The sequence below is a fragment of the Microtus oregoni genome, unplaced genomic scaffold, assembly GCF_018167655.1.
Source record: "Microtus oregoni isolate MIOR12 unplaced genomic scaffold, Mior012 000101F_ref0000407, whole genome shotgun sequence".
Taxonomy (NCBI): domain Eukaryota; kingdom Metazoa; phylum Chordata; class Mammalia; order Rodentia; family Cricetidae; genus Microtus; species Microtus oregoni.
In genome coordinates, this window is record NW_024544715.1 from 2,474,994 (window position 1) to 2,501,391 (window position 26,398).

General features: G+C 41.1%; 1 protein-coding gene across 3 annotated transcripts in view; it reads left to right on the plus strand.

Moving 5' to 3' along the window:
* Window positions 1-26,398, plus strand: part of LOC121443162 (protein SSXT) — a 55,637-nt gene that overhangs the window by 10,890 nt on the left and 18,349 nt on the right. For all 3 annotated transcript variants that reach the window (XM_041644839.1, XM_041644840.1, XM_041644841.1), the window contains exons 3-5: window positions 1,696-1,780; window positions 15,877-16,030; window positions 20,073-20,294. In XM_041644839.1, the coding sequence (XP_041500773.1) occupies window positions 1,696-1,780; window positions 15,877-16,030; window positions 20,073-20,294 (461 nt within the window). The remainder of the gene's footprint in view (window positions 1-1,695; window positions 1,781-15,876; window positions 16,031-20,072; window positions 20,295-26,398) is intronic.

Consider the following 26,398-nt stretch of genomic DNA (forward strand, 5'->3'; position numbering starts at 1 on the left):
CATACCCACATTCTAAAACTCAGAAGAAAAAGTGTGTCCGATACCCAGAACCCACATGGTGGAAGGAGAGGAACAACTCTGGTCGAACCCAGGGCCCTCATACTGCTCCTACCACCATGAATAAAAATTAAACATTTTTTGAGGGCTGGCCATGGCAGGACACTCCTTTAATCCCAGAACTTAGAGGGCAGAGGCCAGAATTGAGGTGGTTCTCTAAATTTGAGGCCAACCTACAGACTACAGAGGGAGTTCCAGGACAGTCAGGGCTACACAGAGAAACCCTGTCTCAAAAAAAAAAAAAAAAAAAAAAAGTCAAAACCAAAAAAGACTGTTTGATTGGTTTTGAATAGGGTAAAGTGGTATTAAGTTCCATGCAAGACTTCTATAAAATTATAAAACAGTCCCAACTGCTGTTTGCTGTCAGTCTTGTTTGAAGAATTCCAAAAACATAATTAACCATAGTAATCATTTATTGGTCTGTGCTTATCCCAGGACCCTTACAAATGTCTCCTTTCAGATTAGGTGTATGTGAGGAGTGGAACTAAAAGTGTAGGCTTCGTAGTGTGGAAGCTTTTCCCGCGTTAGAAACGTGAAATTGGTGAGAAGTATTTCAATCTGGATGTGAAATGAAATACTTCATTTATTTGAATAAAATTCTTTTGACATTCATTTAAAATTTATAGCTAGTTTCTCTAATAACAGATTTTTGGTGTTTGGGTTCTGTCTTGCTGCATTCCCAGGCTAGCCTGTGTTTCTATACCAGCTTTGTCAAGTACAGGGGCCATAGGCCTGTGTCCCATGCCTGCCCTCTGGAAAAGAGCTCTTGAAACTGGTACATTTTGGTGTAGGTTTTAAATTTGTATGTGTGGGGCTTGTTCTGCTCATGTACTGAGATCAGACAGTGATTTAGATCACTGCCAGTTTCTGGTTTTATATGAGTTAACTTTAAAAATTATAAGGCAACTTTAATTATTAGACAGTGTTACCAAAAGCTATTTTTTCTACTTATATTTAACCATATAGCCCAAGTATTAAGAATTCACTTTATTGTCTTAAAGTGAATTGTTAATGATTTTAGTGTCCTATCATTTTGTTTATGTCTGCACTTGGGAAGCAGAGGCAGGTGGATCTCTGAGTTGCAGCCCGTCTGGGCTACATCGTGAGTTTCAGGTCAGTCAGGCCTACCTAATGAGACCCTGTCTGTAAACAACGAGCTACAACAAAAGCAGAAGGAAGCATGAGGGTGGGATGGCGTGGTAAGCATAGTTCACTGAACTTCTTTATTTCAGTTCTTGTAAAACCTAACATACTGTGTGTCTGACGCTAGGCGTCAGTTATTCTCTTGACCAGTTATGAAATTGTGTGTAACTCAGCAGTCTCTAAACCATAATTCCTCAGGCTACCGGTAAGGAGAGAGTAAGAGCTGCTAGCTCATAGCACTGGTTTACATATAAGTGAGGTATGTACACATAATACTAACTAAACCGTCTCTAGCATATGATGAAATCACTCTGTGTTCCCATTACCTTAAATGTAGCATGTATCATTTGGAATTATTTTGCAGAGGAAAAGTTGAAGTTCTATTGATGTTCAGGTAACACATTTTTCATTAAGCTCTAAAAATAATTATAATGCTGCTTGTTTTTAAGTAGATAGGAAGATTTTTTAATATTGGTATTTGTTTTGTTTTAATAGGTATCAGCAGATGTTGCATACGAACCTGGTATACCTTGCTACAATAGCAGACTCTAATCAAAATATGCAGACTCTCCTGCCAGCAGTAAGTCCCTTGAAAGTGTGTGAAGTCCATGTCTGTAGCTGTGTGATTAACACCGTTGGTTTTGGTGATGCTGAGTTTTGTGTCCTAAGCCCTGGTTTACCCTGAGCACACACGCCTGTTCTGTACTCTCTAAGGGCCTTCCTGTCTTCACTCATCTGATTTGGATGTTTGAATTAATTCACCTAAAGCACTCCCTTCCCCAGGGAAGCTGTGTCCATTCACCTGTCTACCGTATCTATTTAGTTTTCTTTCGTTTTTGAGACAGGGTTTCTCTGTAGTTTTAGAGCCTGTCCTGGAACTAGCTCTTGTAGACCAGGCTGGCCTCGGAACTCACAGAGATCTGCCTGCCTCTGCCTCCTGAGTGCTATTTAGTTTACTTTTAATTACTAAGTAAGTTGCTAATGTGTCTGGGGTATTCTGTATCATTTCAGTATTAAACATTTGCATATGAATCTTCAACTCTCAGGACTGCCATCCGTTACAGCAAAACAAACTATTTTCTCAGCATCTTAGAATGTCACTTTACTCAATAAACCTTTGATTGATTGCTCATGTTCAGACAAAATCCTGGCATTGTCATTGGTGGGTGTATCTGACAGTTTATCCATTTATATTTCCATTTACTTGTTGGGGAAACTGAGCCACGTGTTGTGCAGATTTTACCATACTCAGAATTCTGTCTCCCAGTTTTATAACATGGCCCGGCGTCTCAAACTGGTGGCACAGACTGATAATAGGGGAGAGCCTCCAAGCTTGGTTTGACGTTACATCTGGGTACTATGGATCTTCTATTGGATCATGTCAGGGTGATGCAGTACTTTCAGGATCCAAGATGTCAGACTTTCATGCCCAAGAAATAGAATCGGTTGTTTTCCAGGAGTTTTCTTTCATTTCCTCCTCATTCACTTGGGGATTAGTGCTCAAAGACCAATTTGAATGCGTGGAACATTCATTATTTTAGATTTTCATGGTTATTGAGCATTTTTAGTAGATACAACCAGAAAAAAATGTTTTTAAGAATTTGAGATCTGAGTGGTGGTTCTACTTCCATAAATTATTTTATTGAGACAAGATCTCACTGTGTAGCCCTGACTGGCTCAAACTTTGCTATATAGACAAGGCTGGCATAAGCTCCCAGAGACGCATCTGCCTCTGCTTCCTAAAGGCATGCACCACCATGCTCACCTCAGAAACTACTTTTACTGGATTTTTTTTTTTTTTTCTTTTTCGAGACAGGGTTTCTCTGTGGTTTTGGAGCCTGTCCTGGAACTAGCTCAATAACAGGCTGGTCTTGAACTCACAGAGATCCGCCTGCCTCTGCCTCCCAAGTGCTGGGATTAAAGGTGTGTGCCACCACTGCCCGGCTTACTTTTACTGGATTTTGATTTTGTCAGTATCCCCTCTCTTCATCTACAAGTTTGTAGTTGATTGCTTTATAGTGCACTGAATAAGAACATAAGAGTACCCTGATAGTAAAATCCTTGACCTTAAGTAAGCTGCATCCTCCTGGGGATATTTAACACATTTAGTTTTGAACGTGAAATTGTTTGTATGGTTATTGCCTTAAACTTCATTACCCTTGAGTTGATTTCTCAGGACAGTGGGAGGCATTGGCTTGTTCTGCTCACTTCCGGACAACTAGTTCTCTGTCTTATCATCTTTGGAAATGATTTTTTTTTTATTCTGGTTTATTTGACCACCTTTATCATTTATTAAGTGTTGGTATATGTGTGGATCTGTGTTGGACCTCTGTTGTGTTGGTCTTTCTAAATTAATTCCATGATCTTGTCACACCTGATAATAACACCACTTCTTCCTTCTTTCCTCCTCAAGAGTACCCTGGCTACAATTAGCCTTCAGATGTCCATATAACTCAATACCAGCATGTCAGGTTGTTATCCTGTCTAATCCTGATGGGATTTTCATTATTACCTGGACTTTAGTCATTTTGGGAAGAATTGACACCTTACAAAAGAGTCTTTCAAATCAAGAGCGTTTTATGCATTCCTTTTTCATTCCTTTAGTGTCTGAGTTTAGTTTCTGGCTTTTTCCCCTGAAGGATTTTTCTGCTCTCATTGGCATAGTACTATGCACGCCATTCTGGGGTGTGTGCCCATGTGCCACAGCACTCAGGACAGCCCTGCTCTTTCTACCTCTCCGTGAGTTCCAGGGATGGAATGGAGGTCCCAGGCTTGTTCTGCTGCCTGAGCACCTCTATCTGCCTGTCTTTGTTTTTAAGCTTTGTTCTAATCTCATCTGCCATCTGCATGGAAATGCAGTGGATTTTCAGTCTTAGCCTCTTGGGCATTGTGTTTAATTGCTGGCATTTGCTTTCTGTAGTCACAGTTTGTCATTTGTGAACAGGAATTCTGTTTGTTCCCTGCCAATTATGACACCTTCTGTTCTTAGTGATAATGTAGGATAGCCTTGTCTGGTTCCTGATCTTAAAGGGAGAGTTTAACTGTTTGACCATTAAGATTTGCTCTAGTATTTTATAGATAACTTTTATCAAAATAAGCAAGTCTGCTTTGATTTCTGGTATGCTAATTAAGAGTGTGTATCTTGACTGTATTGCACGTAGTGAGGTGAGCTTGTGCTTTCCTTCTTTAATCTCTCAGTGTGGTAACTTACACTGGAAAACTCACCAGTGAGTCCTGTTGACTTTCTTGTGTATACTCACCTGGTCATGGCCTTTCTTCTTCGCTTTTCTTCTTGAGATAGGACAGCTCATTGTAGCTGAGGTTGACCTGGAACTTGCTTTTTAGCCCAGGGTAGCCTTGGCACTAGGAATCCTGCTTTTACTTCCAAGATGCTGGGATTACAGGTGTGTGGGTGTGCACTTGTGATTTTTCTTTCTTATAGTGCTTCTGTCTGTTTATTGATTGTTGCAGGCTTTATGAAATGAAATTTTCTTGCTTTTACTTAATCTGAAATAGTGTTTAAAATTTGACTTTTTAAATGGTTGGCAAGCTTCTGTAGAAAAGTATCTGAATCTAGTTTCCTTTGCATGAAAGTGTTTATATTTCTTTCAAGAAGGTAGGGAGTTTATTGTTTTATATTTTGTGCATTGTCTATTTTGGTAAGATGTGCCTTTTGATATTTTAGTAGCATTTTAAATTTATTTCTATAAAGTTGATGAAATAATCTTTCGAATAACAGCAGGTTATATGGAGATCTTGAATTTTTGTATAATTTTATATTCTTGTGACTTTTCTGTCATTCTTGACACCCTTAAGTTACCGATTTTTAAAATTTTTCTAAAGAATCAATTTTTGACTTTAATTTTTCTGTGTTGAAGTATTTTTCAAGCTTTTTGGACTTAGAATCCCATTGCATTATTATCCTCATTGTGTTATTAATACATACAGTAGTCTAGGCTGGCCTCAAACTTACTGTGCAGTTCAAATGGCTTTAAGTCTGGTTCCAGGGAAGTGGACACTCGTCTGACCTTGGGTTCGAGGCATGCATACAGTGCATTGTTGGATGACACTGTTTTCTCAGGGAGGCACAGCATACACCTCTACTCACCCCAGATAGAAACCCCATGTCAGACCAAGGTATGGATGCCACCAGAGTCCAGCTTGGTTGTGGTTATAAATAGGAGCAGAAAGACAAAGGCAGTTCCATTACCAAAGCTGCTGGCCGCTATTTATTTGCTTTTCATTTAATTCACTTTGGGTACTGAGTTTCAGACAGTACAACAAAAAGTACAATAGTGTTTTATTTAATTATATGTATGAAATTTTAACTTTATTAAAGGTAGTTGTAAATGACTTGTATGTATAGAATGGAAGATTGGTCTATGAATAAAAATTGATAGTCTTATGTAATACCTTCAGTTTCTAGCCTACAATTTTTGGGTGATGTTACATTTAACTGAAAAACCCATGGGTGATAATTAATGGCTTTTCTTTTTTCCAAAAGCTTTAGCAAATTGATTTTAGTTTTTAAGTTCAATAAGTGTTCTAAGAGAGCATCATAAAGGCCCTTTATGACTAAATTTAATAGAGCTTTTATCTGTACAGTAAGTAAAGCAGAAGAATAAATGCTGTTGCTGTCGAACATTCGAAGACAGCCGTGTGTGTGTGTCGCTGTGTCACATCTGTTGATCTGCTCTTTTCCCTCTGCCATTGTGTTGTGAATCCAGGGCCAGCACTCTGCTGCTGTATCTTGCATGCATTTATGCATTGCATGTGGGTATATGCCAGGGTGCATATGTGGTGGTCAGGATCACCTTGGGTATTGGCCCTCTAGACTAACAATCCTTTAGAAATTTCTCTGTTTCTGAAAAAGACACACATACTCTTCTATTCACAAAAAGATATAAAACTCTATGCACATAGGTCTGTCTCCTCCAGCACAGGATGACTCCCTTGCTGAGTGGTCCCTAATCTCTCAGAACTAGTAATCTCATTTGCTGTGTAAAATACATTAAATATATACAGCATTTCTACAGTAATACAAAATGTTCTCTATAAAATATGCATGGAAGCCATCTTCAGTTATAAGCATTTAAGGTATGTAAAATTCTTTGTTATCCATTTTTTGAAGGAATCAAATCAATCTTCCTACATTGTTTTCTTATGCTAAAAACAATAAAACAAAAACCCTTCACCAGAAGATCAGGCAAATATTGATGCTTTAGTTTGTACTGAATCTAAAACACCCTTCAAAGAGACTTCATTTATATGTCTGCTCCTGTTTCTTATATAACCCAGCTTTTGTAAGCTGCTACCCACTTGGGGTGAACTTTAATGAAACAGCTGTCTTGAGTCATTTCTGCTCCTGTAAGTAACCCCTCACCCATATTCCATAAGTATCCCCAATAAAACATGCTGGTTCACCAAGTTGGACTTTGTTGGTATCTGTACTTTGGTCTATCATGGGCTCCCTCTCTGGGGTGAACAAGCAAATATCTTGCATCTCCCTACGAAGTCTGTCCCTTAACAGTCACAGACGAAACTGTTTGGTTCTTTTTCAAACTGTGTTGAAAGGTCTGTGGAGTACACAATAGATTCTTGTTTCACACTCAGGCAACAAAATCTTCATTTGGAAGCTGTCTATTTCTAGGTGTCTTTCTTACTTTCATTCAGACCACCACACATGAAGATTTGATTTTGGATCCCAGCACCCACATGTAACCCAAGTGCCGTAGGGGAGGAGATGCAGATGGGTAGCAGCTAGCCTAACTCCAAGTGTAAGCCCCTGGAGCGCACCAGTGGCCACGGCTTTCCCCTGAGTCCTCAAACTGCCAGATTCCACTCATAGAACACTACTCTCCTAAAGCTGGACCCTGCCCCACCCTACTGAATAAAATCCACAAGCTCTGGGCTTGAAATCCCACTACTCCTCACCCCCCCCCCCGAAACTCCATATAACCTGCCTTCTTCTGCTAACTCCCCTGCTGCTCCTTGCCCGAACAGAGGCAGCCACCCTCCTGATTCTTCCCCTTAGAAAAATCTCTTCTGTGAATTTTGTTGTGTGGTGTGGCTCCCGAATGCCAGGATACCTTTCCATTCAAGTTATAATTGCTTACACCAGGTACAGTAATAAATCCTTCATTTAATTTTCTGTGTTCTTAGAGATGAGTCCCAGAGATTTAAATGTGCTTTGTGTTTCCCATAAGTGTATCCTCAGCCTGTTGTTTTATTTTGAAGTATATTCTAGAAAATTCTCCTGGGAAGAGGACCCCCCCGCATTTGCTTTCCTTATGTAAAATTAGGACACATGATGTCTATAATCCAACACTTGGGAGCCTTACTTAGGAGAGTCACAGGGTCTAGGACAACCTGGCCTACAAAAGTAGACATCATCTTAATGACTGTTCATTAATTAGAATGTTGAAGTTGGATAAACTCGGGTTGTCAGAACTGAGGTGAAGTATAATATTTGGTTTGAAGTACTTGCTCTCATGAATGAGAAAGATTGAGTTGATCGGGAACCTGGTACTAAAACCAGGGAGAGTCCAATAGAATAAGCGCCTAGGAAGTTTGGAGAATGGTCATCCTGCAGATGTAGGTGGGAGCATTTACTGTGGAAGGTTGCCCAGTCAACTCGGTTCTTGGGGATAGAATTGAGCCTCTTTCTTTCTTTCTTTCTTTCTTTCTTTCTTTCTTTCTCTTTTTGCTTTCTAGTTTGGGAGTAAGGATAATCTAGTTATAGAAAGTGTGCCAGTGGTGGCTGTGCGGCCTGTCTCAGTGCATGACGAGGCTCTTGTTTGTGGGTCTAGCTCTTAGCAGCTTTAGGCAGTGTTTTGTGTACTTGTGTCTCTTCTTGTTGCTAGTTTTGATTCTTAGGTTTCTGTGTTGTTTTAGTGCCTCCTTGTGGGGAGCTTTATTAATGCCAATTATACTAAGAATAAGGAAGCTAAAGCTTTTGCTTTGTTGTATATTTATATTTGAAAGCGATATTGAAGGTAATTTGATACACTGACTTATAGTTATATGGTAAACTGAAATTTTGAGCTCATTAATTTATTGACTGTATATAGTTTACAATATATCAGGCTGTAGTAATTAGTACTTTTGAAGTGTCAGTGAGCAAAACAGCCAGAAACCACCACTGTCTTGTTCTGTCTTCCATCAGGCAAGGCAGGTTTAGTAAAAGATCAGGTAGGGTGTTGAAAGATGGTAAGCTATGGAGAGGGAAGGAAAGAGCAGGAATCATGTATTGGGGACAGTGACAGCGATTGCAGGATGGGATGTGCAAAGTGGAAGGAGGCTGTACCTCACTGAGAAGTGGCTGATAGGAAACTGTGTCTTATTGAGGGAACAGGATGAAGGCAAGGGCCAGTATATACAGTAACTGAAGTGGCATGTCAACAGAAGATTGCTTTTTTGATTCTAAGGACTTGAAAATTAAAGCTTTTAGAGGCTTTTGAGAAGTTGTTCCATTTTAATAAGATCCTGTGCAGACTGGAAAGGATGGTACAGAAGGGGGTGGGTTGAAGGGAATCAGGAGGCAACTGTTATACCCCAGAGATAGCAGTAGCTGCACCAGGGCGATGGTCCAGGAAGCAGTAGACATGGTTACATCCCAGGTGTAGAGTAGAGGCCAGAGGGTGTGCTGAGAGTATAATGCCAGCGAGGACGAGAAAGCTGTTGGGATGGCTCCACTGTTGTCAGGGTAGAACTGCCTTCACCCAGACTCGGGAGATTCCCTTCTGGAAGATTTCCAGAAGAGGTAAAGAAGCAGTGAGAGATAGGAGGAGGGTTAGCAGAAGAGCACTTGTGCGCGTGCACACGGCCCTGGCTTAGATCAATCAGATTCCCAGCACTGGGGAAAACAATTTCATATCATCTCTCAAATATTTATCAAGTTGATTCAATCATTGGAGGCGTCAACAATTAGCAAATAATGTAATCGTGGCCCTTACCCTTATGTAACCTGCTGCATAGTAGAGTTACAGTGACAGGCGTGGGAAATTAGAATTGGACTCAGAAATGAAGAAATGTTTAGGATATTGGGAGTAGGCAGTGGGAGCTCAGTAATTCTCATGCTAGGAACGGTAGAAAATAAAGTAACCTTTGACATATAATTCACTCACAGTAAACCCATCCTTTGAAGTGTTCAGATGAGTTTCCATAATTCCATGTGTTTGTTAATTGTGAGAACCATGCTATAATCCCCAGAGTTTCTAGTGTCCCTTTCTTGGCTAGTTTTTAATTCCTTGAACTTTTTGTACTTGATTGTAGGAATTTTTAAAATAAAACCTGAGCCTGAAAGCCAGAGCTCTGCCATGGAAGAGTAGTCTGTGATCTCTGTCTCTCTCACATGCCCTCTGCTTGTAACGGCATTGATTGTTTGGTTCTCATTTTCCTTTAACAAGGTTATGAAGATATGCCTATATTTTCTTAAAAGTTTATCCAGTAGTTGGTGGGTGTGAATTAGTAGCAGCTGACCAGCATGCGTGAGGGTCCTAGCTTCAGTTTCTGGTAGGACAAGAGAAGTTCACCGATCTATCACAGATCACACTGCTGCTTCGGTACCACTTACTGGAAACTCTTCCTTGACCACTGAATGATCAATTCTCTATTCTCTTTTCTCAGTCTTTTTAATCTGTCCTTGCACCAACCACATGGTCTTATTATTGTACCTTCTAGTTAAGTCTTTATATTTGCTACTAATTGTTGTTAAGATTGCTATGGTGATTCTAAACCTTTTTCATGTACTAGTAAATGTTGGAATGAGTTTGTGAATTCAGGAGAAAAGCCAGCTGTGGTTTTGATATGTGTTACATGGCATATGTAGGTTAACCTTAGGGAAATCTATTATCTTATGCATTGAATGAAGATGGCATGTCCTTCTGTTGGAGCTTTCAGTTGCTCTTAACAATGTTTCTCTATAAAGATGTTGTACATCTCTTCTTAGGTTAAATGCTATCAGTTGATATTTTCAATTTGTTGGAAATAAACAGTAACATAGTTGATGTATGTGTCTTCTCATTCTACATGTGTGCACATGTGTGTGCTCAGTCCTGCATCTGAGGAAAATATGATGTGATTTCCTTTCTTTCCCAGTCTTCTGTCATTGTTGCTTTTTTTCTAGTTACTTCTGACTTTGATTTGCTTTTTGATTTATCAGTATTAGTAAATACTTTTGTTTTATTCTTGAACCACAGGGACATGAGTGCAATATTTCATTAATAAGATGATGTTGGTTATAAACTTTTTGTATGTTAGTTTTATTTGGGTGTGAATGCCTCTTTTGTTCTTTTAAAAAAGAATGGTTATTTTCTATGTGAGTGGGACGGGGTTGTGATCACCATGATGTACTGTGGGAAACGGGTCAAACTTGAGCGTTTTCTTCTACCTTGAATGGATTCTTGGGGTCTTACTGTGGTCATCAGCCTTTCACTGTGGGGCTCAGGCACCCTGACCTTCTGAGCCACCTGGTTTCTTTTCCTAGCTCTCTGTAGTCTTCACTTTGCTAATTTGGAGCTTTTTGTCCTCGTTCACAGTCGTGCTGACCTGCATTCCTACAGTGAAGCCCATTGTCCACCATTCTAGACTTGATTTGCTCGTGGTGTGTTCAGGTTTGTAATGTCTGTACATTGTCTTCTGAAATACCTCCGTCAGAGTGTGATGGCCTCATAAGGAATTGGCATCTGCTCTCTTAGTTTTATTTCTCAACGGTTACATATATATGGATTTCCATTTGGTATTTTTTTATTCCTAAGTAATTTATGTATGAAACAATAATAAAAGCTCACAAGAGATTTCTTCAGGAAAGATTTAAAAATATGGATCAAGTTTTTTAATAGAAGATTTTTCAAATTTACCTCCCCACTTCCTTCCTTTTTTGGTGCTGGTAGCTGAGTCCAGGGTCGCACGGTATATAATAGTGCCCTACTGCTGAGCCACACACAACTCTCAGACTTGCTGTATTTTGTGTCCATTTCCTTAAGCTACATATTTCAGATGCTTTGTCTACTTCATCTGGATTATCAGACACCTGTTAAAGTTGTTCTGAAGGTCTCTAGCTGTCTTTTAGTCTGTTGAGTGTTGGTTGCTGCCTGACCCTTAGTTTCTGTAAACTTGTAGATAATTCCTGCTAAGGGTTGTTGGTTATTGGTAGTCTAAAGAATCAGAGTTTGATTTTCTTTAAACCACAAACTACCATCTGTATAATCTTGCTGTATCTCATGGTTCTGGGTCCTTTTTGAACCGGGATCTTACCGTGTAGTTCAGGTGCCTCAGACTTGATGTTCCTCCAGCTTTGCCCGGGGGTCAGGATTCTGTGTGTGCACCCCATGCTGGCCTACCACAAATTTCCATGTTGCATTTTAATTATCGTTCAGTTAAAAATTACTTCTGATTTCCTGTGGTTGCTTCTTTGTATAATGTGATTTTGTTAGTGGTTTGTAGTGAATTGTGCCGGCCTTCTGGTTTCAGCCGTTTTGATTTGTCTTTTGTTTTTGGCGTTTTGTGAATTACTGAGAGAAGTATGTTGAAAAATCTCCGGCTCTCTCTCTGGTTTCCTTTCTTGTCATTCTCTCGGTTTTTGCTTCTCAGATCCTTAAAGTTGTGATAAGAAGTGCACAGCTCTACGGTCAGTCCTGCTGTTGGGTGTCTGGGTTTATCCCGGAGAGCGTCCTCTTTTCCTTCTGGTACCCATGGCTCAGCCCCTCTTATGTCTTCGTTATTGTGAATGTTAATAGTCATTTCTGTTAGTTGATATATCTACTAATTCATTCATTCCTTCATACACTTTCAAACATGTGCTCCTATATAGTTATTTACTGTTTAAAAGGTTTACAGAATTTCTTTCTGTATATGAGAGTTTGCCTACATGCCTGCACTTTCTTTGTTTCTGTTGTCCTCAGAGGCAGAAAAGTTGTCTGGTCCCCTGGAGCTGGAGCTTACAGGTTGGGAACAGAACTCACGTCTCCAGACCCTGGTTATTTTTCAGTGAACCTCTTTCTTGTAACAAATTCTAGCTTTTGCTCACCTTAAAGAATTTTTATTTCATTCTCAGGATGGAGAGAAGAGTGTTTTGTCTTCGTGTGGAGTTGTGACTGGTTTGTTATCGCTTTGTGTCTTTGCGCTTCACAGGAGTCTTTGCTTAGCTTTGGGAAGCTCAGCCAGGATCTCCTGCTCTGTTCTACTCTGTTCTCTAACTCCAGGTAGATGTTGTATGGGCTTTTGCACTTTGTGCTGGCCTCAACCCCAGGGCCTTTTGTGCGCTAGACACGCTCTTTACAGCAGTTCTGTCCCGAGCTCATGGGCACTCCTTTGGTGTGTTTGTCTTGTCCCTCTTGAACGTCTCTGTCTATAAATCACATCCCAGACCTGTTCTGTTGTTTCTAACTATTGCTGTCTTAATTTCTGTGATTTTATTTCTAATTCAGGGATTTACACCTGACTTTCTTATAGGACTTTACAGAAATTCTCCATTTTCCTGATTTTTTGGGTTTTTTTTCTCCCGTTTTTGCTAATATCAAACATGGTTACTTTTAAGTTTTTGACAACTCAAAAATTTGAATGCTTTACATGTCTTTATTATTTATAGAATTGGGGAGGTTTTTAACCTGTAAAGGTGCCAAGCCTTACAATCTGAATTTGGTTCCTGGGACCCACATTATGAAAGGAGAGAACCAGCTGTCTCCGATTGCATTCTGACAATTCCCCCCTATCCCCAATGCACATATAATAAAAAAAAAAAAATTTAAAACTTTACTATTATCCTCTGATTTGTTTATCCTTTTGGATTGAAGTAAAATTTCTATAAAACAGTCTCTCTGTTGGCCATTGTAAAGCACACAGCCTTTACCATTACACTGTGTCATTTCACACACAAAACACAACAGTTCCCATCTGCGCTGGACAGCTGGCTCAGTGGCTAAAAGCATGAGCTGGTTTTGTGAAAGACCTGGGTTTAGTTTCCACACCCGAGAGGCAGCCACAGCATCTGTAGCTCCAGTTCCCATGTATCCAATGCTCTGTTCTGGTCTCCTTGGACACCAGGCAGGCATGTGGTATACATATGTATTTTATACATATAGGCTAAACACCTATACATTAAAAAAGGAGAATTCTTAAAAAAGAAAAACTTGTGTCTGATGCCACTAAATCAGTTCTCCTTTTTACGACTCACTGGCAACAACTAATCTGCTGTTTGCCTCTATTTGTTGACCTGGCATTTGTAAAGATGGAGTCACATGACAGCCTCTTGTGTAGCCTCCTTCACTTGGTGTCTTTTGGGCTCACCCTGATAAGCATGCATCACTACTGTAGTGTTTCTGTGTGATGACTTTCCATGTTTGTTTATCCGTTCGCTGCTGGCAGGTATTACATTCACTTCACCTGGGGTTCTTTTGAGGGATGCCTTAGTGGGTGTTTTATCTGCAAGTTTTGCAGTGTATGTACAAGAGTTGAAATTGCTAGATTCAGTGCTGAGTTGGTGTTAAGCTTTGTTGAGAGGTGACATTTGCCCTGGAGCCTGCACTTTTTTTACACCCCTACCTAGTCTCTGTGAATGTTTCTGTCCCTCTAATACTTGCTGCTTTGTCTAGTTTTTACTTTGCTATTGTTACAGCTGTCCTGCTGGTGTTGGGTGTTTACTCCTGCTTTTCATAATGCCCTGTGAGTTTTCTTTTCTTTTCTTTTTTTAAACAGAACGTCAGGCTTGTGGCTGAAGATTCCAGCAGTACACTTCCGTGTTATTCTTCCAAAGGGATTCATTTGCCTTCAGTGTTGAAATACCAGGGATAATCTTAAATTTAGTGAGGCTCGAGTTAGACTTGTTAAGACCAGTCTTGGGGTTTGACCTTAGTTTAAGAGGAGCCTTGAGTCCCCTCCAGTCCTCCATGAAAGCCCCTCTGACTTGGTGGCCCCACACTCCAGCAGTTAGCTAGCTCCCAGCATCTGCTTCCCTCTGTCTCTTCCAGGCTACCAATTTCCCCTTCACATGGTTCTGCTCTTGATGTTTTATACTTAAATTTTCTTTTTTCTGCTTGTCAAAGATTCCAAACATCTATTTCTTTCTACTGGGGCTCTTCCTGTGCACAGCACAGCAGAGGAAAAGGCCAAAGGTATTGTGTGGTCTTACATTTGACTCTTTCTGGTGGGCTAGCCTTCAGTTTCTCTTCAGCTTGCTTTTGTTTCCCAGCACTTTATGACTTATGATCAAGTGTGTTTGTTTGTTATGCCTTGTAATGATAATAGTGATCCAGGATGTGTTATAGATTGAATGGCAAAGAGTTAATCAGATTGGTAAGTGATGGATAATAATTAAAACTAAGAAGTGTGATTTGTTTCTTTTTTCTTTTTAAATCAGAACCAAATTATTAAGTGTGCAATGATACAAGTTAAACAAAGACCTGAATATGAGATTTTAAAATTTTTACTAAAAATTAGTGATCTGGATTTACTGATAAAGCTGGGAGGTGGTGTTGCATGCTAATCCCAGCATTCAGGAGGCAGAGGCAGGCAAATCTCTGTGAGTTCAAGGACAGCCTGGTCTAAGAGAGCTAGTTCCAGGATAGGCTCCAAAGCTACAGCGAAACCCTTAGGTTTCTTAGAGGGGGGAGAGAGGGAGGGAGGAAAGAAAAAAGTGTTTTTTTTTTTTTTTCCAAACACTGCCTGGAGATGGTGGTGCATACCTTTAGTCCCAGCACTCAGGAGGCAGAGGCAGGTGAATAGTGTGGGATTGAGGCCAGGCTGGTCTACAAAAATAGAAAGAACCAATATTTCTGCAACTTTTAGCGATTCATTAACAATGAGTCTTCTGATGTCTGCCAAGTGCTGCTGTGTTCAAATCTGAAAGCTGCATAAGAGGTGACAGATATGGTTGGGCTGCTGAAGAGGCCATCAGCAGAAGGTCTGGAAGGAGGAAGGAGAGACAGCAGAAGAGATGTGTAGACCTTAATAGTGTGTATCTCTACACCTTTGTAACCTGCAGACTGAAAATGAGGGCTTGGAAAGAAACTAATCAGCCATTTGCCTTTTTCACATAAGAAGTGGGACAGAGTGTTGAAGATCTTTGTGTGTGTGTTTCCTTTAACCCTTTTGTGAGCTCTCATATTTAGTGAGTAGTTTTCTTCAAAAGTTTGCCAGAGGCATCCTTTAGAGGCCCCTGTCTGTGTACCCTTTCCTAACCCTTGACGGGCACAGAAATAAGCTGAGCTGTTTACCATTCTTTCACTGCCAGTGCTCCCCCTCTAAGTAGAAGACATTGTTCTTTCTCGCTCTTTGTGTACTGTGCTGTTGTTATCTCATTTGCAGGTAAAAGTCTACCATTAATAAACTTCCAACTATGTTCACAATGAAAAGACACTTAGGTTTTTAATGTAATTTAAATAATAGACACATTAGAGATCGTCAATAAATGAAAAGTCTGTATAGCCTATTAGAAAATTCCATTTCACTGTGAGATTGTATACGTTAGAGCCCACTTTAACTGTAGTCTACTTTCCAAGCACTTGAGGTTGTGAGGGATATTAAATATGATTTTAATAAGTCCATCATTAAGATACATTACAAGACATTGATATGCATTTATTGTTTTGTTTGTATTCAGTTTACTAATATAGACAGGAGCCATTCCATATGAATTTTTTCTGTTTCTCTTGGTTTACTAAAGCTGTCTTCTTTCAGCCGCCCACACAGAATATGCCTATGGGTCCTGGAGGGATGAGTCAGAGCGGCCCTCCGCCCCCTCCCCGTTCTCACAACATGCCTTCAGATGGAATGGTGGGTGGGGGCCCTCCTGCCCCACACATGCAGAACCAGATGAACGGCCAGATGCCTGGTAAGTTCTCTCCTCTAAGACATTAACACCAGAGTTGCTTAGCAACTGAAACGACATGGGGACTCAGGGGACACTAGATTGTTGATGACAAAACTGCTTTGAATGCCCCCGAGTCCAGGCTCTCTTCGAGTTTGTTAGCTGCAGAGCGACGTGACCTGTATTCAGTGCTTATCAGGCCGCCCTTGGGCTTCGGTGTAGCTGACACACAGCATTCCTCGGATGAACAGAACTGGCTAAATTTAGTCTGTCTGAAACTCTGCAATACAGTTGGCTTTAGGAGCTTTTGGGGGCGAAAGGGATTTTGCCATGGCTTAAGAATTAAGGCCTGTTCATGAAAAAGAACCATGACATTTATTTACCTAAAAACGTATTGATCTTTCAGAAATAGGAACACTGCAAAAGGCCTGGGTACAGGAGCGGAACTGTCCCCGAGGGGCTGGTGTATTTAATATTTCCTTGCAGATAGTTCTGAAGCCAAATCTAGATTCTTGTTAGTACATATGTTTATAGAGTATCATTAAAATGGAAATTGATTTAGAGACAGTATTAAAAACTGAAAAGTAATATAAGCTCTCTTAATAGTGAGCTGTTCCATTTATCCATTTTAACCCTAGAATCAGTATAATAGTGATCTTTTTAGGCTACTTGGGTATTTATCTACTGAACCTTCTGCCAAAAAGTATCCTTAAACTATTTTTGTTTTTATAATAGTCTATAGCATAAGTTTTGATAAAGCTTACTCTACCTTTAATGTGAGAATATTTTTACTTTCCAAAGACTAAGATATTTTCACTAGCAGAGTTGAAAAGAGCACCATTCAATTAGCAATAGAGTAAATTGGAAGAGCAGAACCATTTTTATTATTGACCTGGAGAGTTGATGTGCTCAGAACAGTCTCTGACTGGTTGTGTACCCAAGGATGGCGGATTTAGTAAAAGAACCAAAGAGGAGAACGCTGAGTAGAAGAGACAAGGTAGCGTGGCTTAGAGGATCGGTGTGCTGTTGTTAATTAGGAGGCAAATGGTCTTTCTCCGCTTCTCCTCCCTCACAGCATGGAGGTAGGGGTATAGGCAGTTAGACTGTAGTTGAGAGAAAGCTTCTTGCCAAGTCAGTGTGTGGCTCTCTAGGACACACACGCCACTTTAGAACTGAGACACAATGCTAGTCCAGGTTAGCCCGTTGGGAGCTTTGTGGTAGAACCTTTGATTAGAACTTGTACCTAACTCTCCAGATGACAGTGAGGCCTAAGATCAAGTAAACAGCTGAGAAACATGCATTTATTGTTAGTTTAACATCTTGGTTTATTTATAAAGCCAAATAAAGGTATGTCCTTTTTTATTAACAATTTTGAAATGCTTATGTACGTGGATGTGTCATGTGGATAGTCAGGAAAATCGAGGAACTAGCTGTCCGCCTTTCTGAGGCAGGATCTCGTGCACTCTGGGCTCAGGCTAGCTCACCCGTGGACTGACTCTCTGTTCTCTGGGCTCAGGCTAGCTCACCTGTGGACTGACTCTGCACTCTGGGCTCAGGCTAGCTCACCTGTGGACTGACTCTGCACTCTGGGCTCAGGCTAGCTCACCCGTGGACTGACTCTCTGCTCTCTGGGCTCAGGCTAGCTCACCCGTGGACTGACTCTGCACTCTGGGCTCAGGCTAGCTCACCCGTGGACTGACTCTCTGCTCTCTGGGCTCAGGCTAGCTCTCCTGTGGATTCTGCCTCTCTCCATGTCATTGCAGGAGTGTTGAGATTTCAGGTGTGTGCCACTGGATCTGACTCTTCATGTAGATTCCCAATGTGGAACTCAGATCAGCAGGCTTGCACAGCAGTGAATACTCTCACCTGCTAAGGCAAATCCATAAATGACTTTCTATGAACAAAGATTGTCAACTAATGATGCGATTGTCTAGAATACCGCAGAGCTTCTAAAACAGTAATTTCTAAATACCCAGTACTATCTTAAAAGAACATTTACTGTTTGGTGTAAGAGAAATTGGAAGACCAATAGCTTATATTTCTCCCATCTGTTTTGAATTTCCTAGTAGTTTTTTGTTTGTGTTGAGACAGGGTTCCTTTGTGTAATCCTGGCTGGCCTGGAACTCATCTGTAGACCATGTTAATGACAAGATTTTCTTTGATTTGCTTTTAAGCCTTGAAAGTAAAAGTAAGTTCACACTCCTGTGGAACCAAAATCAAAAGGCACAGGTGTTTCTGCATGCTTGCTTCTTCAGATGCTTAGTTCTGGGTCTGGGGAGAAAGGAAAAGAGGCTCCTGTAATTTCTAGTTCCCTCCCCTCACCTCCTCTCTTCCCCTCCCCTCCCCTCCCTTCCCTTCCCTCATCCCCACCCCTGTCTCCCCTTCCTAAGAAACACCCTTTACATAAACTTTCCATCAGACAGCTGTCTCATTTGGCGCCCATTCACATCCTTTTTTTAATGTATAGATGTTTGCCTGCTTTGTATGTCTGTACCATATGTATTCCAGTACCCAAGGAAGCCAGTAGAGGGTCTAGGACCCCGTGGGACTATACTTAAAGAAGTTGTGGGGCTGTGGTGGGTGGTGGGAATCAAACCTGGGTGCTCTCCGTCCTCACCCTTCTTTATGGTACACCATTGCCTGGTGACGGAAATGAAGTTTCTAGTGTTTTGGTATGTCTGTGCATATGCATGTGCACATATTTTTGCTTCCATGCATACGTGTACTTCAGAACATACATAGAATCCTAGAACTTAAATTATTGGATTACAAGTACATTTTATGATGGGTGTAAAGTACATTTCAACCTGGGTGTAGTGGTAAATACCTGTAATCCCAACACTTCAGAGGTAGGAGACAGGAGGTTCAGGAGTTCAAGATGATCCTTGCTGCACAGTGAATTTGAGGCCAGTCTGTGCGACAGACTATTCTGTGCTATAAACCAGTACATTTTAAAGTTTGCTAGTCATTGCAGATTACTCCGTATAAAAATAAAGCAGTACTTAACTTAGCTTCACATCCCTTCAGCAGTGTATGAGAGTGTTCCTTCGTGGTAAGCTGGATCAGGGTTCTAGACAGGTCATGCTGAATCTAGACTGACCGGACTAGGCTAGTTGGCCAGCAGGCCTCAGGGATTACAGGTCTGCCGTCCAGCAGGCCTCAGGGATTACAGGTCTGCCGTCCAGCAGGCCTCAGGGATTACAGGTCTGCCGTCCAGCAGGCCGCAGGGATTACAGGTCTGCCGTCCAGCAGGCCTCAGGGATTACAGGTCTGCCGTCCAGCAGGCCTCAGGGATTACAGGTCAGCTGTCTTGCTCTGTGTTTCACACATGTTCTGGGTATCCAACACAGGTTCTCATGCCTGCATGACAAGCACTTTACCTACACTGAGCCATGTCCCCAGATTCTATTTTAGTTGTTTTGATATGTTCAAATTCATTTTTATGTAACTAAATTTATTTATTATGGCTGGGAGATTCCAAGCATACCTAAGACCTTCCCCTTCCAAGATTATTTTCAAAGTTCTCATGTTTGAAATTATCTTTCATGATTTGTTTTTCCTTTAATATTTACATGTTTTATACATAATGAAGTTAGTTTTAGAGGAAGAAATGAGGTAGTGCTCCAGCTGGGTGGTTTTCCAAATGGCTATCCAATTGTCACTGCCCTCTCGGCTGGACTCTGTCTCTGTTGCCCATGGCTATAAATGTCACCATTGCTTATCATTTGCTGCATTATGTACTGGGCAGTGTGTTCCCTTGGCCTGTCCTCTGTTTGCTTATGTCTGCTAGAACTGCACACTTAATACTCCATGAGTCTCATTGCCTAGCAAGCTAGTGTTCCTTCCTTATTCCTCTCATACAATTTCTGGTTTTCCGAGGTCAATTTCCTCCTCTCTTAAGGTGGGAAAATAGCAGCACGGACCTTGTCAGAGTTACCTGTTTAAACTGTTCACAGTTCCTGTTGACTAAATATTCAAGTTGTTGCTTAGGCTGTACTGCAGTAATAAAAACTTGTACCATGTATCCTTTTAACTCATTTTCCATTCTGACCATTTCTCTTCAAAGGGCCTAACCATATACCAATGCAGGGACCTGGACCCAATCAGCTCAACATGACAAACAGTTCCATGAATATGCCTTCAAGTAGCCACGGCTCCATGGGAGGCTACAACCATTCGGTGCCATCATCCCAGAGCATGCCTGTGCAGAACCAGATGACAATGAGCCAAGGGCAGCCAATGGGAAACTATGGTCCCAGACCAAACATGAACATGCAGCCAAATCAAGGTACCTGTGCCCTCGCTTCTCCCTCTTCCCAGCTCTGGCCCCCTCGTGCCCGTCCTTCCACTTCATGATCTCTTCCGTAATTGTTATTGTATGTGTGTGCGTGTGCACTTGCATATATACACACACACACACACATACAACTTGAGTTCATTTAGCATTATTTATGTTTATGGCTAACTAATGGGGGTCAGATACCTAACACATTTGGGAGTAGCCTGATCTCCCTCTCTTGTCAGCCGCTAACCACTTGTAGCTCTTGTCTAGATGTCGGACCTTGTGGCATTTCTTCATATTGGCATGTCATTTGGTGGTCATGCCAGTCTTGTATCATGGAGATTTCATGGGTACATCTTCCTGTCCTGGCTGGCTCGTCCAGGCGTTCCGTTGAGAACTGAAGACAGATTCTCAGTGTGTAGTCGAGGCTAGCCTGAACTTGCGGCAGTTCTGCCTCGGCCTCTCCATTGCTGAAGCCCAGCACTGAGGTCTGCCTGAAGTAGATGCAGTAGCCTCGTTGGTTTGCTTTTTGGTTTAAGACAGGCTCTGTCTGGAGTGTGAAGTAACGCACAGTGGTGCTCATGAGAAAACAGCATGCATTGAGTTGAAGTCTTGAGTCTTTACATTTGTGTTTAGAAATTAAATTGCTGAATTTGCCTTTTCAAGCTTGTTTGCCTTTTGCACATTTTATTTGGATTGCTTCATAATGCTGGTCACCGGAAAAGGCAGCATTTTGTTTTGTGTTAGAACACTGGGGTGTGTGGTCTGCCATCCAGGCACACTGTCTTAAAAGTCACCAGCCTGGTCCTTTGCCCCTGCCGCGCCACTTCTGACTGCCCTGTGTTTGAGCAGGGCAGCTCCTTCTAAAGGTGGGTGTGCCTCTGCGCCCATGGCTAGCTGCTCAGCATACTGGAGCGCACTGCAGTTTATTACCAGTCTCCGTGAAGCTGATTTCACGTTACTCTTTTAAGTGTCCTGTAAATAATTAGAAACCAGTAACTCTGTTCTGCTGATTGCTGTATTAACGCGGTTGGCACATTGCCTCCTTAAAGCTATTTCATGTACAGAATGTAGTGAGCCTTGTTTTTTTAAATTTACATACACTTTTTTTATAAAACAGTCTTTAATTTTACATACCAATCCCAGTTCTCTCTCCCTTTCCTCCTCTTTCACTCCTCTCACCCTTCCCCCACCCCAGCCCCCATCTATTTTTCAGAGGGAAGCCAACAAAGTATCCCCGAGCCCCCCCCCCCCCCCCTATATCTTAGGCTGAGCAAGAAATCCTTCCATAGGGAATGGGCTCCAAAAAGACAGTTCAAGCACTAGGGATAAATCCTGATCCCACTGCCAGTGACCCCACAAACTGCCCAAGCCACACAACTGTCACCCGCATTCAGAGGGCCTAGTTTGGTCCTGTGCAGGTTCCCCAGCTATCAGTCCAGAGTCAGTGAGTTTCCACTAGCTCAGGTCAGCTGTCTCTGTGGGTTTTCTCACCATGGTCTTGACCCCTTTGCTCATATTATCGCTCCTCCCTTTCTTCAACTGGAGTCTGGGAGCTCAGCCCAGTGCTAGCTGTGGACCTCTGCATCTGCATCCATCAGTTACTGGATGAAGGTTCCATGATGACAATTAAGGTAGTGATCACTCTGATCGCAGGGGAAGGCCAGTTTGGGCACCCTCTCCACTATTACTTAGAGTCTTAGCTGGGGTCATCCTTGTGGATTCTTGGAACTTTCCCTGGTACCAGGTTTCCCGCTAACGCTACAATGGTGAGCCTTGATCTTGATTATAGAAAAAGATCAGATCACTCAAAGGTACTCAGATAAAGGAAGAACTGGTTGTATTAAAATTATTTACATAATTTCAAAATACTAATATAGTCTGGGCTTTTTTTTCTTCTTCTTCATTTTTCTTTTCTTTTTTGGTTTTTTGAGACAAGGGTTTCTCTATAGCTTTGGAACCTGTCATGGCACTTGCTCTGTAGACCAGAGCCCGAACCTGCCGAGCTCTGCCTGCCTATGCCTCCTGTGTACTGGGGTAAGGGCGTGCGCCATCACTTTTCGACAGTCTGGACTTGTTATAATTGTGATCTGGGATCTATTGGATGAAAAACTGGAATGGCAAATGAAGGTTTCATTAAGTTTTTGTTGTTGTTTCATCATAAAACATTTCTTTTAGGTAGTTTTTATAAAAATAAGCTACATACTTTACATTTTCTGTTTAGACATAAAAGCATGCGGAGGTGGGAACACACTGCTGTGTGGATGGATAGTCCTTGTTTAGAAGGCTGGAACAATTCTAAAAATGAAAAGGAACTTTTTTCCCTCTTAAAAATTTCTCACAGGAAAAAAAAAAATTTCTCACAGGCCCCAAAGTCCTGGGTCCAACCCTTGGTACTGTTCTCTTCCCAAGCCTCAAATTTAATAAGGATTACTTTTGTGTTTTGGTTTGATTTTGTTTTTCATTAAAAAATGACAAAAATCCTTAGACCTGTTTATCTTTGTATCAAGAAACACTAGAATGATATTTAAAAGTACTCACTTTTTTTTTTCCCACTGTGTGCGTGGGTTGCTTTGTTAAGATTTATTTTGTATGTGCGTTTGTCTGCGTGGGTGCAGTGTGTACTGTGTGTGCTGATGCTTCTGGAGAAGAGGGCGCCCTCTGGAGCTAGAGTTAATGCATGGCTGTGAGTCACCATGTGGATGCTGGGGACCAAACCCGGGTCTTCCGCAAGAACAGGTGATCTTAACCACTGAGCCACCTCTCCAGCCTCTGTTTGTTTTGAGATAAAGTTGCGCTGTGTACGCCAGTCTGGCCTTTAGCTTAGACTCCTCCTTCCTCAGGGGGCTACCATTTTTAATGTTTTTTTTTTTGTTGTGGAAACAAATATTGGTGAAATTCTAAGGTCTGGCTTATGTTTAGGGTCAGAAATGTAGCGCATTGTAGAATGAGTGCAAACCTGAGTTTGCAAAAAGGAAGGATGAAGATTTTGCTAAGTGATGGAGCACAATAGAAAAAAAAAACTCAAAAGAGTTGTATTGCAAAAAAAAAAAAGACATTATCACATGACAATTAGCTAATGCATTGTATCATTTACTAACATATAACACACACACTGTTTTTCAAGATAGGGTTTCTCTGTATAGCTTTGGAGCCTGTCCTGGAACTCACTCTGTAGAACAGGCTGGCCTGAATTTACAGAGCTCTGCCTGCCTCTGCCTCCCAAGTTCTGGGATTAAAGGTGTGGACCACCACCATCCAGCCATTTATTATAATATATTTTATATATTAATTATATTATACATAATTTGTATATTTATATGATAAAATTTATATATTCATTATATTATATATTGTATTTATAGATTGTAATATATTATATAAAATATAATAATATATTTGTAATTAATGCTTAATGATATTTTTATGAACTGAGTGATTATGCTGTAGTTTTCTCTTTAGATTTTCTTGCTGGGGTTGTGCCCATAGGTGCATACGTACTGGACAAGTATTTTATCACCAAGCTGCTTCTCAGCCTACTCCCTGCCACCTCCCAGTTGCAGTAGTTTTCTAAATGAGTTCTGCAGGACTCTGCATTCATTCTAGCAGCTTCCCCCAGCTTCCTTTGTAAATTGCTATAAGGATTCTGTTGCCCCTCCCACATCTCTACTTTGAATTTGAAATTAAATGGGGAAAAATTAACTCCCAAATTTTTAAAATTTTAATTTTTACTAGCTCATATAAAATATCTGTGGATATCTTTATATATATATTTATATGTATGTATATGTATATGTATGTATGTATATGTGTATGTATATGTATGTATCTTTATCTTTTATTTGCTTAAGAAGTGGAGAAATAATCTGCTAGCTTATACCACTGGTGCTGATGTCCTGAGGCCTCACAGGATTGTAAGACAGAGTAGTAAAATTGTGGAATTCCTTTGGACTTTGAATATTGAAATGGATTCTATAAATGAGCATATAAAGTACTGGGCTCCAGTGTGGTACTGTCATCTGTGTGTTTCATTATACTTTGTTCTAACTTGTCCCCTGCCCGACTGCCCTCTGGCTGGCTCCTGCTTTCCTGTCACTTATACATATGTGCAGGCAAAACACAAATAAAATAAACAATGTCTCTCCCCCTCCATGTCGCCCACTGCTAATAAAATAAACAATGTCTCTTCCCCTCCATGTCTCCCACTGCTAATGATGGTGATAAGGATGAAGTGGCGTGACTCCTGGAGAAGTTCTAGTCAGTAGCGTTTGCAGAATTTATATGAGGCCATTTGGTCAGAGTTTTTCAGACTTTTTCTTTTTAGATGATAGATGAACGTAAAACATTGACATTGCTTTTTTTCAATTGTCTTATTGCAGCTATATCCTCTGTAGTGATGAGGCGAGCAGGCCTGCTTTTCGTCCCGCCCGGCTTCCACACGACTAGCTTTACACCCGAAATAACAACACACAAATTGTATTCTTTTAAACACTGCTTGGCCCATTAGCCCTAGCCTCTTACTGGCTAACTCTCACGTCTCGATTAACCCATTTCTATTAATGTGTGTAGCACCACGAGGTTGTGGATTACCGGGAAGATTCTAGCCTACGTCTATCTTGGGTCGGAGCTTCATTGCATCTGCCTCACTTCCCTTCTTCCCAGCATTCTGTTCTGTTTACTCCACCTACCTAATTTTCTGTCCTATCAAAGGGCCAAGACAGTTTCTTTATTAACCAATGAAAGTAACACATAGACAGATGACCCTCCTCCATCAATCCTCTTAATTTATTTCTGGTCACTAAGACTCGTTTCACTTCTGAGTGGAAAGGTGAGGGTTTTCTAACCTCTTTAGGTCTTGTGACTTTTGGAAGAACTTGAGTAATTCAACTGAATGCATTCTGCATTAGACAGAGTCCCATCAAGAAGCGGACGAGTGCACAGGCAGCATCCAGAGGGGCTCCAGGGGTGCTGCCTCTGTTGTCTCTGAGCACCAGGAGGCATCGCTCACCTGGCATGGATGTGAGAAGATGCATATGTAGTGTTGTGGGCTCCGTTAGGTAGATTTGATTAATAGATTGCCCTCATGATTAATCTGTATCTCTAGTTATGACTTTTGCCTCATGACTCCAATTCAAACTAGGTTTAGGAACTATAGGACCTCTAGTTTAGAAATTGAAATGATTATAGTATATGGGATTAAAGGGGACTGTTTCCAGTACTGGCTTCACTGCTGTGGGGCAGATCCCAAGTCATGATTCACTAACTAAATTTTGAGAATAGAAAATTAGCAAACAAAAAGAGTTACCTGAAGTATCCCATAGGGGTGTCTTGTCTGGTAACATGTTCTGAATAAGCGAGTCATGCCATCTTTGTTCTTCCTCCCCATCAAGACTGGGGTCCTAAGAATATGCTGATACCACAGTTGCTGAGATAAAGAGTTTGAAGAGTATTGCAACCTTTCAGTTGTAGTTCAGATATTTTGTTACAATATATCACTTTCCTGTCATCAAAGTTAACCTGTGTTTAATATGAAAACTGGAAGATATATGAAGCATAGACACAGCCAGGAATCACCTCCAAACCTGGCATGCTTTGTATTATCCCATACGCACACCTAGGCTGTCGAGAGAAATCTTAGTAGCATTCATTACATAATTGCGTATTGTTTTTCCCTTATACTCTTTGTTTAAGACGGTCAGATGTTGTTTTGCTTTGGTCACACTGTATTATGTGTGTTGATTGACGGTATGTCCTTCTGCCATAACAAATTAAAAAACCAATGTCCTTCTGTACTGTTGTACAGTTATGATTTTTTTTTAAATAGTAAAATAATTACAGCATTTTCCCGTTCCTGCTCTTCCCTCCAAGTCCTCCCATGGACCTCCTTGCTTCGTAGCCCAGGCTGTTATGTTAGCTCTAGCCTGTGGCTGTCTGGAGATGACTTTTGATGCTTGATCCTTCTGCCTGCATGCCTATAGGCATGCGTCTTCATGCCTGGCTTACATAGTGCTGGGGATCCAGTCTGGGGCTCTATGTGTGCTAGGCATGCAGTGTGCCAACTGAGCTCTCTTTCTAAATCAAGCTTAGGTATTCAGATGTAGTCCATCTAG